General features: G+C 37.0%; 1 protein-coding gene across 1 annotated transcript in view; it reads right to left on the bottom strand.

Annotated features, from left to right (window-relative positions):
* Positions 1–14259, bottom strand: part of ADAM18 (ADAM metallopeptidase domain 18) — a 146156-nt gene that overhangs the window by 112942 nt on the left and 18955 nt on the right. The window contains 2 exon segments of the mRNA XM_015076048.3: positions 10078–10255; positions 11368–11444. Of these exon segments, the coding sequence (XP_014931534.2) occupies positions 10078–10255; positions 11368–11444 (255 nt within the window).

Here is a 14259-nt window from a genome sequence, read left to right as displayed (position 1 = left end):
ACTGACTTTTTACTAAATACCATAATTTTTTAAAGTTTATTTATTTTGAGAGAAAGAGAGAGTGGTGTGTGTGTGTGTGTGTGTGTGCAAGAGAGGACCAAAGAGGGAATCCCAAACAGGCTCCATGCTGTTACCATGGAGCCCAATGTGGGGTTTGAACTCATGAACCATGAGATCATGACCTGAGCCAAAATTATGACACTGTTGTTACCTTGACATTTTTCCCTCTCAAATTTATATTCTTCTTCTCACTCTTTAATATTTAAATTTATAAATGAAATTAAATAATTTTCACTGTAATGTCAGATAAGTCACCTTCAATAAAATGAGCTTCAAAACTCATTAACTCACTAAGAGATTATTTAATTTTATTAATTTTTTAAAAAACTACTTATTGCAAAGCAGATCAATAATCTCATGTACCATTAATCCAGTTACTCCAATGGTTATATCTTACAAAAAGCTGTAGTACATTATCAAAGCCAGGAAGCTGACTCTGTATGATGTATATGTGTATATTTCTATGTTATTCTGTAATGTGTGCACTTATGTAAACACCATTGCAATCAAGACACAGATACATTCCATCATTGCAAAAATCTTCCTTTCATATCTCTTTAAAGTTACACCCACTTCCAACTTCCCATTTATTCCTAACCTGTGATAATCACTGATCTTTCCCCCAAATCCAGGTTCATAGTGCCTTCCTTATATTTAGCCTTAATCCAAACATCAGAGAATTCCCCTGTTCTCTGCTCCATGCCAAATCCATGACCTGTTCTAACATGTGTCAAAAAAGTACAGGAGAAAGAGCAAGAAGATCAGGAAGAGACATTTTATCTAAAGACGCAAAACAAAGTCCAGTGTAGAAATGCAAAGCTAAACAGAACAAGCATTACTCTAACAAATTACCATTCACCTTAAACAAAATATATCACTAAAAGAAACGTGAAACCTCTGTTAGGTATACTAAAGGTAGCAATAGCAAAAACACACACTAACAGATGTATATTCTGACTATATTAACACAAACTTTTGAGCTAAATACCTAGCAGAAAGATATGCTCATTTCCAAGGCTAAAATTAATATTTAATTCAATATCTACTGCCTACTGACTTATGTAACATGTTTACATTTCACAAAAGATAGAGAAGGGATACAGACAGGCAAGAAGAAAATGCAATATAGAAACTATAGCTACCATGAGGATCAGACTTACACAGACACAGACACAGATGTTGGAACTATCAGAAGGAAGATTTAAAGCAACTCTAGCTAATATGTTAAAGGCACTAATGGAAAATCTTAAAGAACGCAATGTGAGATATGTAATTTCAACACCAAATATTCCTACAACAACCACCTAATATGGAAAGTAGTTGGTTGTCCCTATCTACATGTGTTTATGCACATTTTATTTTATCATTGAGTTCCTTTGAGTTGTGTTCTTGATAAGTCAGTATTTGTAACTTTGCAAATAGAAATGATCTAAAAAAGAGAAAGAGGTTGCCTGTTTGCTTCTCAGAGAGGGGGAGAAACATTTTTATAATTTTCTCACTAACTTCTAGACAAAATCAATGATTGTCTAGTGAAAGTTTGGCAAGCATATCTTCTATTACTTTAAAGAATATTTAGTATAATTAATGACATATCAGTGGTGCCTGGGTGGGTCAATCAGTTAAGCATCCAACTCTTGATTTCAGCTCAGGTCATGATCTCATGATCATGAGATCAAGCCCCATGTAGGGCTCCATGCTGGACATAAAATCTGCTTAAGATTCTCTCCCTCACCCTATGTCCCTCCCCCACTTGTGCACATGAACACATGCTCTCTCTCTTTCTTTCTAAAAAAAGAAAAATGACAAGTCACTTATAAATGAAAAATACAGAACAAAGCTCAAAAATGCCCCAAAGAAGGATGCTGGGACAGCAGACATGAAGTACAAAACCCCTACAGGAAAAAAAATGTGGAAAACAGAAGTTTTGAAGAATACAAACAATTTGACATAATCAACATCTGTAAAACACTACAGAAAACAACTGCAGAATATATAGAGAAACATATATACTAAAGTCAATGTATATATTGACTAAATTTCTATATATTGATCTAAATTTCCCATGGTTCACTGGAGGAATAACAAGGGAAATTTAAAAATATGTTACATTAAAAGATAATAAACACATGGTATATAAAATTTAAGAAATGAAAAGACATCAATTAAAATCAGGGTGAGATACTCCAGAAATTATCCCCTACATAAAACCAATAAGAGAACTGGCAAAAATTGTTACAGTCAGCTTTTTCAGATCTCTAGAAATTAACAAATAGCCTGCAGCCTTCTGGGGAGTGTCCGTTCAATAAAAATAACTGATCTGGGCAAAAACAGTGATATATGGAGGATTTGAATTTGCCCTAGTCTTTTCTCCCATTAATTGAAATGTAATAGCAACATTTGCAGTAAATACCAGCAGAGTGGCAACCTCCAGAAAATGCAGAATATGGCTGGAACATCTTCAAAATCTCATTTCCAAAGAAATGTCACCACCTGACCTACTTTGTTCCTAGAAGACCTATTTCAAGTTTGTCTGTATTGACCTAAATTACATTTTACACAGTCTGAAAAGCTCTTTTTTCAAAGGGGTTTGTTTTAAACAATTACAGGCATTTTTTTTTTAATTTATAGTTGTCTGAGACAGTGAATGACCATGGGACAAACAGTAGACCAATAAAGGAAAAGCTGGAGAATAAGATACCCACATGCAGCTTTAAAAAGCTATGACAAATTTCTGGGAATTTAGCAGACTATACACATGTGTATACATGCCCAAGGCTGTATACATACTTAGGAAAGACCTGAAAAGACCCTAAACTCTCACTTCTGGGAGATCTTGAGACTCTGTGCAAGGATAAAGTGAAATGAAAGGCACAGTTGTAACTGCCTGGCCAAGTGACAAAGGCATGTTCCAACATGCACAGAGAGACTCTCAGCAAAAACTGGGAGACTTATTGTTTTCAAGCATTTAAAGAACTCTGTGTGATCATTAACCCACCAATAAGATAACAGAATAGAAACTTCAGTGGCTACTCACAACACATAATACAGACTTTAGAAAACCAGGTAAAAAATTCACAAAGCAAACAACTACAATGAATATCAGCAACAATATTTGATGGAGGGGAATGTGATTTCCAGAGTTATCACATTATATTACTTGGAATGACTAGTTTCAGTTTTCAAAAAATTGAGACGTGAAAAAGACCTAGAGTATGACCCATATACAGTCAAAAGGTCAACAATAAAAACTGTCTTTTAGGAAGATTAGATGTTGGACTTATTAGAGAAACACTTTAGGTATTAAGTTATGTATAAATACTGAAGGAGAATACTTTAATAATGTCTAACTAAATATGGAATATCAATAAAGGCATAAAGTATTTTAAAAAACAAATAGAAAATCTGGTATTGAAAAATACAATAATTGAAATAAAATATCCATTAGAGAGGCTTCACATCAGATATGAGCAAAGAGGAAAGAATTGGGGAACTTGAAGACAGATCTATTGAGATTATACAATCTGAGGAAGAGAAAGAAACATGAATGGACCACAATAAACAAAATCTAATAGACCTATGAGGTACTGTCAAGCAGACCAACATATACATAATGGGAGTATCAGAAGGTGAGGAGGTAGATAAAAGTGCAAAAGAATATCCAAAGAACTAATGGCCCCAAATTTTCCAAATTAGGGGAAAAACATTAGTTTACACAAAAAAGAAGCTTAGTGAACTCCAATTTAGATAAACTCAAAAACAACTCAGATAAATTCAAAAAGAACTACTCATCATAAGAAAAGTGCAATAAACAAAAGATAAAGAGAGAAACTTGAAAGAAACAACAGAGAAGGGGCCCATCGTGTACAAGGAATCCTCAATAAGATTAATAACACCAAATCAGGGGAAGATGACGGCATCATAGGAAGATGGCTGGGCTCACCGCGCGTCCTGCTGATCACTTAGATTCCACCTACACCTGCCTAACTAACCCAGAAAACCACCAGAGGATTAGCAGAACGGAGTCTCCAGAGCCAAGCGCAGACTAGAGGCCCACGGAAGAGGGTAGGAAGGGCAGCGAGGCAGTGCGCGCTCCACAGACTGGCGGGAGGGAGCAGGGGCGGAGGGGCGGCCCGCCGGCCAAGCAGAGCCCCCGAGTCTGGCCGGCAAAAGCGGAGGGGCCGGACGGAGTGTGTTCCAACAGCAAGCGGGACTTAGCATCTGGGAAGTCATAAGTTAACAACTCTGCTCGGAAAGCAGGAAGGCTGGAGGACAAAGGGAGGGAGAGTTGCTGAGCCCTGGGAAGACAGAGCTCAGTTTGTTGGGGAACAAAGGCGCTCGCCAGTGCCATCTCCCTCGCCCATCCCCCAGCCAAAATCCCAAAGGGGACCAGTTCCTGCCAGGGAACTTGCTCGCTCCGCGCAAATACCTAACACTGTGCTTCTGCAGAGCCATCCCTCGGGCAGCGGGTCTGACACCCTCCGGCTGCCACAGGGCCCCTCCTGAACTGGAAAACCTAAGGAGAAGTGAGCTAAGCCTGCCCCTCCTGCCCCCGTGCACCTTGCCTACCCACCCCAGCTAATACGCCAGATCCCTAGCACCACAAGCCTGGCAGTGTGCAAGTAGCCCAGACGGGCCACGCCACCTCACAGTGAATCCCAACCCTAGGAGAGGGTAAGAGAAGGCACACACCAGTCTGACTGTGGCCCCAGCTGTGGGCTGGGGGCAGACATCAGGTCGACTGCGGCTCCACACACCAGCTCCAGTTATACACCACAGCACAGGGGAAGTGCCCTGCAGGTCTGCACCACCCCAGGGACTATCCAAAATGACCAAACGGAAGAATTCCCCTCAGAAAAATCTCCAGGAAATAACAACAGCTAATGAACTGATCAAAAAGGATTTAAATAATATAACAGAAAGTGAATTAGGATAATAGTTATAAAATTAATCGCTGGGCTTGAAAACAGTATAGAGGACAGCAGAGAATCTCTTGCTACAGAGATCAAGGGACTAAGGAACAGCCAGGAGGAGCTGAAAAACGCTTTAAACGAAATGCAAAACAAAATGGAAAGGACGACGGCTCGGATTGAAGAGGCAGAGGAGAGAATAGGTGAACTAGAAGATAAAGTTATGGAAAAAGAGGAAGCTGAGAAAAAGAGAGATAAAAAAATGCAGGAGTATGAGGGGAAAATTAGAGAAGTGATACACTAAAAAGAAATAATATACGCATAATAGGTATCCAAGAGGAGGAAGAGAGAGGGAAAGGTGCTGAAGGGGTACTTGAAGAAATAATAGCTGAGAACTTCCCTGAACTGAGGAAGGAAAAAGGCATTGAAATCCAAGAGGCACAGAGAACTTCCTTCAGACGTAACTTGAATCGATCTTCTGCACGACATATCATAGTGAAACTGGCAAAATACAAGGATAAAGAGAAAATTCTGAAAGCAGCAAGGGGTAAACGTGCCCTAACATATAAAGGGAGACCTATAAGACTCGTGACTGATCTCTCTTATGAAACTTGGCAGGCCAGAAAGGATTGCCACGAGATCTTTAATTTGCGGAACAGGAAAAATATGCAGCCGAGAATCCTTTATCCAGCAAGTCTGTCACTTAGAATAGAAGGAGAGATAAAGGTCTTCCCAAACAAACAAAAACTGAAGGAATTCGTCACCACTAAACCAGCCCTACAAGAGATCCTAAGGGGGATCCTGTGAGACAAAGTACCAGAGACATCACTACAAGCATAAAACATACAGACATCACAATGACTCTAAACCCGTATCTTTCTATAATAACACTGAATGTAAATGGATTAAATGCACCAACCAAAAGATATAGGGTATCACAATGCATAAAAAAACAAGACCCATCTATTTGCTGTCTACAAGAGACTCATTTTAGATCTGAGGACACCTTTAGATTGAGAATGGGGGATGGAGAACTATTTATCATGCTACCGGAAGCCAAAAGAAAGCTGGAGTAGCCATACTTATATCAGACAAACTAGACTTTAAATTAAAGGCTGTAACAAGAGATGAAGAAGGGCATTATATAATAATCACAGGGTCTATCCACCAGGAAGAGCTAACAATTATAAATGTCTATGTGCCGAATACCAGAGCCCCCAAATATATAAAACAATTACTCATAAACATAAGCAACCTTATTGATAAGAATGTGGTAATTGCAGGGGACTTTAACACTCCACTCACAGAAATGGATAGATCATCTAGACACACGTTGAATAAAGCAACAAGGGCCCTGAATGATACATTGGATCAGATGGACTTGACAGATATATTTAGAATTCTGCATCCCAAAGCAACAGAATATACTTTCTTCTCGAGTGCACATGGAACATTCTCCAAGATAGATCATATACTGGGTCACAAAACAGCCCTTCATAAGTATACAAGAATTGAAATTATACCATGCATACTTTCAGACCACAATGCTATGAAGCTTGAAATCAACCACAGGAAAAAGTCTGGAAAACCTCCAAAAGCAAGGAGGTTAAAGAACGCCCTACTAAAGAATAAGTGGGTCAACCAGGCACTTAGAGAAGAAATTAAGAAATATATGGAAACAAACGAAAATGAAAATACAACAATCCAAACGCTTTGGGACGCAGCAAAGGCAGTCCTGAGAGGAAAATACATCGCAATCCAGAACTATCTCAAGAAACAAGAAAAATCCCAAATACAAAATCTAACAGCACACCTAAAGGAAATAGTAGCAGAACAGCAAAGGCAGCCTAAAGCCAGCAGAAGAAGAGAAATAATAAAGATCAGAGCAGAAATAAACAATATAGAATCTAAAAAAACTGTAGAGCAGATCAACGAAACCAAGAGTTGGTTTCTTGAAAAAATTAACAAAATTGACAAACCTCTAGCCAGGCTTCTCAAAAAGAAAAGGGAGATGACCCAAATAGATAAAATCATGAATGAAAATGGAATTATTACAACCAATCCCTCAGAGATACAAGCAGTTATCAGGGAATACTATGAAAAATTATATGCCAACAAATTGGACAACCTGGAAGAAATGGACAAATTCCTAAACACCCACACTCTTCCAAAACTCAATCAGGAGGAAATAGAAAGCTTGAACAGACCCATAACCAGCGAAGAAATTGAATCGGTTATCAAAAATCTCCCAACAAATAAGAGTCTAGGACAAGATGGCTTCCCAGGGGAGTTCTACCAGATGTTTAAAGCCGAGATAATACCTATCCTTCTCAAGCTGTTCCAAGAAATAGAAAGGGAAGGAAAACTTCCAGACTCATTCTATGAAGCCAGTATTACTTTGATTCCTAAACCAGACAGAGACCCAGTAAAAAAAGAGAACTACAGGCCAATATCCCTGATGAATACGGATGCAAAAATTCTCAACAAGATACTAGCAAATCGAATTCAACGGCATATAAAAAGAATTATTCACCATGATCAAGTGGGATTCATTCCTGGAATGCAGGGCTGGTTCAACATTCGCAAATCAATCAACGTGATACATCACATGAATAAAAGAAAAGATAAGAACCATATGATCCTGTCAATCGATGCAGAAAAGGCCTTTGACAAAATCCAGCACGATTTCTTAATAAAAACCCTTGAGAAAGTCGGGATAGAAGTAACACACTCAAACATCATAAAAGCCATTTATGAAAAGCCCACAGCTAACATCATCCTCAATGGGGAAAAACTGAGAGCTTTTTCCCTGAGATCAGGAACACGACAGGGATGCCCACTCTCACCGCTGTTGTTTAACATAGTGTTGGAAGTTCTAGCATCAGCAATCAGACAACAAAAGGAAATCAAAGGCATCAAAATTGGCAAAGATGAAGTCAAACTTTCCCTTTTTGCAGATGACATGATATTATACATGGAAAAATCCGATAGACTCCACCAAAAGTCTGCTAGAACTGATACATGAATTCAGCAAAGTTGCAGGATACAAAATCAAAGTACAGAAATCAGTTGCATTCTTATACACTAACAATGAAGCAACAGAAAGACAAATAAAGAAACTGATCCCATTCACAATTGCACCAAGAAGCATAAAATACCTAGGAATAAATCTAACCAAAGATGTAAAAGATCTGTATGCTGAAAACTATAGAAAGCTTATGAAGGAAATTGAAGAAGATATAAAGAAATGGAAAGACATTCCCTGCTCATGGATTGGAAGAATAAATATTGTCAAAATGTCAATACTACCCAAAGCTATCTACACATTCAATGCAATCCCAATCAAAATTGCACCAGCATTCTTCTTGAAATTAGAACAAGCAATTCTAAAATTCATATGGAACCACAAAAGGCCCCGAATAGCCAAAGTAATTTTGAAGAAGAAGACCAAAGCAGGAGGCATCACAATCCCAGACTTTAGCCTCTACTACAAAGCTGTAATCATCAAGACAGCATGGTATTGGCACAAAAACAGACACATAGACCAATGGAATAGAATAGAAACCCCAGAACTAGACCCACAAACGTATGGCCAACTAATCTTTGACAAAGCAGGAAAGAACATCCAATGGAAAAAAGATAGTCTCTTCAACAAATGGTGCTGGGAGAACTGGACAGCAACATGCAGAAGGTTGAAACTAGACCACTTTCTCACACCATTCACAAAAATAAACTCAAAATGGATAAAGGACCTGAATGTGAGACAGGAAACCATCAAAACCTTAGAGGAGAAAGCAGGAAAAGACCTCTCTGACCTCAGCCGTAGCAATCTCTTACTCGACACATCCCCAAAGGCAAAGGAATTAAAAGCAAAAATGAATTACTGGGACCTTATGAAGATAAAAAGCTTCTGCACAGCAAAGGAAACAACCAACAAAACTAAAACCCAATGGAATGGGAAAAGATATTTGCAAATGACATATCGGACAAAGTGTTAGTAACCAAAATCTATAAAGAGCTCACCAAACTCCACACTCGAAAAACAAATAACCCAGTGAAGAAATGGGTAGAAAACATGAATAGACACTTCTCTAAAGAAGACATCCGGATGGCCAACAGGCACATGAAAAGATGCTCAACATCGCTCCTTATCAGGGAAATACAAATCAAAACCACACTCAGATATCACCTCACGCCAGTCAGAGTGGCCAAAATGAACAAATCAGGAGACTATAGATGCTAGCGAGGATGTGGAGAAACGGGAACCCTCTTGCACTGTTTTTGGGAATGCAAATTGGTGCAGCCACTCTGAAAAGCAGTGTGGAGGTTCCTCAGAAAATTAAAAATAGACCTACCCTATGACCCAGCAATAGCACTGCTAGGAATTTACCCAAGGGATACAGGAGTACTGATGCATAGGGGCACTTGTACTCCAATGTTTATAGCAGCAGTCTCAACAATAGCCAAATTATGGAAAGAGCCTAAATGTCCATCAACTGATGAATGGATAAAGAAATTGTGGTTTATATACACAATGGAGTACTACGTGGCAATGAGAAAGAACACCTAATTTTTCATCAGCAATCATGAAGGCCATAAGACAATAAAATAAAAAACATTCAAAATGATGAAAGAAAAACACCTGTCAAACTACACTACATGCAGCCTATAGGTAAATTAAGAGCTTAATAATATACAAATGATTATCTATTTTAGAAAGATATGTTCAAGTAGTATGTAAAACTATATATAAAAATAAAAGAGTAATTTTACCAAGGTAGTGGTAACTTGACTTTATTTTATTGACTTTATTTATATAGTGACTTCATTCTTCCTTTATTTCTAAATTTTACTCAATAATATGCATTTTTGCTTGAATGAAAATAGAAAATAAGAAATGTTACATAATACAGTATAATAAGCTTGAAATACAATGTTGTGCAATTGTCATATATTTTAGATAGAATAAGGATGTCTTATTATAAGATGTAGAAAGAAGATATCAAATTTGGTATTTCTACTCCACAGAAAAGTAGCTCCTTTTCACAATGAACAAAATTCTACACAAGTAGTTTCATAGTATGTCCTAACATCTGAATTAGAACATTACCTGTGAGCTTAAATTATCTTTATAGGATTGGTCTTTCTGCCAAATATTGCTGTAATTTTCTGCCAGCCATGGTATATCTTGATTATCATTTTTCACTTGATAAATTATGTGCTCAAATCTTGCTGAAGATTCTAATGGCTCAATTCCATAGCTGATATTTTCAAACTGAAGGAATCCCCTGAATATTTAGAAATCAATGACATAAAAACCCTACAAAGCTATAATCTAAAATGTGAAAAGTACTTTAAATCTAAGTTAAATTTCAATACTTTATATTAGGTATTTATGTAATTCAAAGCACTAAAAGAAACCATGTCTAAACAACTAAAGGGAAGTATTAGGATGTCTTGCTAAATAGACAATGGCAGCAAAGTCATGGAACTATAGAAAAGAAATCAATAGAAATTCCAGCTTGAAATATACTAAGGAACACATTATAAACACACTTTATTTTCCTATTTTTTCAGTCTACTATTGGTAACTGAGATACCACATCTACCTTAGCTTTGCTCATATATTAAATAACAACATATATTTAAAAGTATTTTGTATTACCTGTATAGTAGTCATATTCATTCAAGATTTATTAAATAAGGCCAAGTATTTGTTGAAAATTAAGACACTTGTTGAGAATTCCAGGAATAAAGGTCATTTTCTTCCAGAGATTAAAATAAGGGAAAGCAGGTATAGAGAGTGTACCTCTAAAGAGGGGGTATCTATGAAAAGCCACATTAAATGGATGCCAATTTTTCTGAGATGACATGAGTAAATTCTAGACATCAGGCAAACAAAAACAAAAGAAGTTAGGGAGAGTCTTTTTTTCTTTGCTCTGGACCAGTCTTCCTCTGATAATACCTTTCTCCTGCCACTAACACTGATGAAAATCACTTATTCCTGACTTTTACCTCTGAGGTACCTTCTTAATTAATTGTTTTATGCCTGATACTGAGTACACCTAAATTGAAAAAATACAATATGCAGCTATTTAAATGACAAGTTAATATCATTTCCTATAACTATTTGAGACAATTAACATTGCAACAATATTATTTATTTCTAAAGTTTCTTTTACGGAAACTATCCCCTTCTGCACAGTGTCTTAAAATAATACCTGCAGTCAGAATTCCCTGGTGTGATTTCACTTGAACAAGCACTAAATAAAGTCCAACTACTAATATTAATATTAAAAAGTGAGGCCATCATAAAGGAAACTTTCAGAATGTGGATCCTCTTTACCTTCCCAGATTTATGTCTGCTAGCCACTAGTTTTCCATGTCAAAGATGCTATACCTGAGTCCAGAACAGATGCTGAGTGTTGCAAGTGAATTTGGAAAATTTGCAATATATCCTTGGTAATGGCAATGTATCTGAAAAACAATATAGAAGGGTAAACAAATAAATTATTTATGATTAAAAATGTATTTGCAAACATTACAGGAGATTAAAAATCTCAAAATAATTAAAATAAGATTTATATATAGATTGATTTATTAATGCAGAGTTTCAAGGAAAAAAGGTTTCTGACAGTCCTGTTTATTCTGTACGATCAATGTGCCAATGAGTACTCTCAGCCTGAGTTTATCTCTCTCACATACCATTTAAAATTTTTTTCTAATGTTTATTTATTTTTGAGAGAGAGAGACAGAGTATGAGTCAGTGAGGGACACAGAGAAAGGGAGACACAGAATTCGAAGAAGTCTCCAGACTCTGAGCTGTCAGCACAGAGTCAGACGCTGGGCTCAAATTCACAAACTGTGAGATCACGCCCTGAGCTGAAGTCAGAAGCTTAACTGACTAAGCCACCCAGGCGCCCCATCACATGCCATTTTTTTTAATTTAAATTTTAATGAGTTAATATACAGTGCAACATTGGATTAGAATCCAGTGATTTATCACTTACGTACATGAATACCCAGTGTTCACAAGTGCTCTTTTTAATACTCATCCATCTAGCCCATCTCCTACCCACCTCTCTCCATCAACCCTCAGTTTGTTCTCTATTGTTAATAGTCTACTATTTATTTCTCTCTTCTCTTCTCTCTCCTTCCCATGAGCTCATCTGTTTTGTTTCTTAAATTCCACATATGAATAAAATCATATGGTATTTGTCCTTCTCTGATTGACATATTTTGCTCAGCATAATACATTCTAGCTCCATCCACTTGTTGCAAATGACAAGATTTCATTCTTTTTGATGGTTGATTAGTACTCCATTATATAGAGAGACCATCTTTTTTATCCATTAATCAATTGGTGGACATTTGGGCTCTTTCCATAGCTTGGCTATTGTTCATAATGTTGCTAGAGCCATTGGGATGCATGTACCCCTTCGAATCTGTATTTTTATATCCTTTGGGTAAACACCTGATAGTGCAATTGCTAAATCATTGAGTAGTTCTACTTTTAGTTTTTTGAGGAACCACTGTACTGTTCTACAGAGTGACTACACCAGTTTTCATTTCCACAAACAGTGCAAGAGGGTTTCCCTTTCTCCACAACCTTGTCAACATCTGGGGTATTTTAGCTATTCTGACAGGTGTGAGGTGGCATCTCATTGTGGTTTTGCTTTGTATTTCCCTGATGATGAGTGATGTTGAACATCTTTTCATGTATCTGTTAGCCATCTGGATGTCTTCTTTGGAAAAGTGTCTATTCCTGTCTTCTGCCCATTTCTTTACTGGGTTGTTTCATTTTGGGTATTGAGTTTGATAAGTTCTTTATAGATTTTGGATAGTAAGCCTTTATTAGATATGTCATTTTTTAATATTTTGAATATTTTGAATATCTTTCTCCATTCTGTAGGCTGCCTTTTAGTTTTTTTGATTGTTTCCTTTGCTGTGGAGAAGTTTTTTTTTATCTTGATGAAGTCACAATAGTTCATATTTGCTTTTGTTTCCCTTGCCTTTGGTGATGTGACTAGTTAGAAGTTGCTATAGCCAAGGTCAAAGAGGTTGCTGCGGTGGTATTATCTTCTAGGATTTTGATGGTTTCCTGTCTCACATTTAGGTCTTTCATCCATTTTGAATTTATTTTTTTGTATGGTGTAAAAAAGTGGTCCAGTTTCTTTCTTTTGCATGTTGCCATCCAGTTTTCCCAACAGCATTTGTTGAAGAGACTGCTTTTTTTCCATTGGATATTCTCTCCTGCTTTGTCAAAGATGAGTTGACCATATAGTTGTGGGTCCATTTCTGAGTTTTTAATTCTGTTCCATTGATCTACATGTCTGTTTTTTTGTGGCAGCACCATACTGTCTGGATGAATATAGCTTTGTAATATAGCTTGATGCCAGAATTGTGATGCCTCCAGTTTGTTTTTCAGAATTGCTTTGGATATTTGGGGCCTTTTCTGTTTCCATACAAATTTTAGGATTGTTGGTTTTAGCTCTGCAAAGAATGCAGATGGTATTTTGATAGGGATTACATTATGTGTAGATTCATTTGGGTAGTATAGGCATGAGCATGGAATACTTTTCATTTTTTGTTTGTCCTCTTCAATACGCCCAATACCTTTCATAATTGTTGTATAGTTTTCAGAGTGCAGGACTTTTTACCTCTTTGGTTTATTCTGAGGTATATTATTATTTTTTGTGCAATTGTATATGGGATCAATTCCTTGATTTCTATTTCTGCTGCTTCATTATTGGTGTATGGAAATGCAACACATTACTGCAGGTTGATTTTATATCCTGTGACTTTGCTGAATTAATGTATTAGTTCTAACAATTTTTTTGAAATCTTTCAGGTTTTCTACATAGAGTATGATGTCATCTACAATTAGTAAAAGTTTGACTTCTTCCTTGCCAATTTGGATGACTTTTATTTATTTTTGTTGTCTGAGTGCTGAGGCAAAGAATTCCAGTAGTATCTTAAATAACAGTGGTGAGACTGGACATCCCTGTCTTGATCCTGACTGTAGAAGAAAAGATCCCTGTTTTTCCTCATTCAAGGTGATATTAGCTGTGGGTCTTTTGCATATGGCCTTTATGATGTTGAGGAGTGCTCCACCCATACCTCCGTTGTTGAGGGGTTTTATCTACAATGGATGCTGTATTTTGTCAAATGCTTTTTCTGCATCTATTGAGAGGATCATATCGTTCTTATCTTTTCTTTTATTAATGTGATGTATCCCATTGATTGATTTGCAAACCTGTACCACCTCTGCAGCCTAGGAATAAGCCCTACA

The sequence above is a fragment of the Acinonyx jubatus genome, chromosome B1 (assembly GCF_027475565.1).
Source record: "Acinonyx jubatus isolate Ajub_Pintada_27869175 chromosome B1, VMU_Ajub_asm_v1.0, whole genome shotgun sequence".
NCBI classification, from domain to species: domain Eukaryota; kingdom Metazoa; phylum Chordata; class Mammalia; order Carnivora; family Felidae; genus Acinonyx; species Acinonyx jubatus.
Note: the sequence above shows the minus strand (reverse complement) of the source record. Positions and strands in the feature narration are given on the sequence as shown.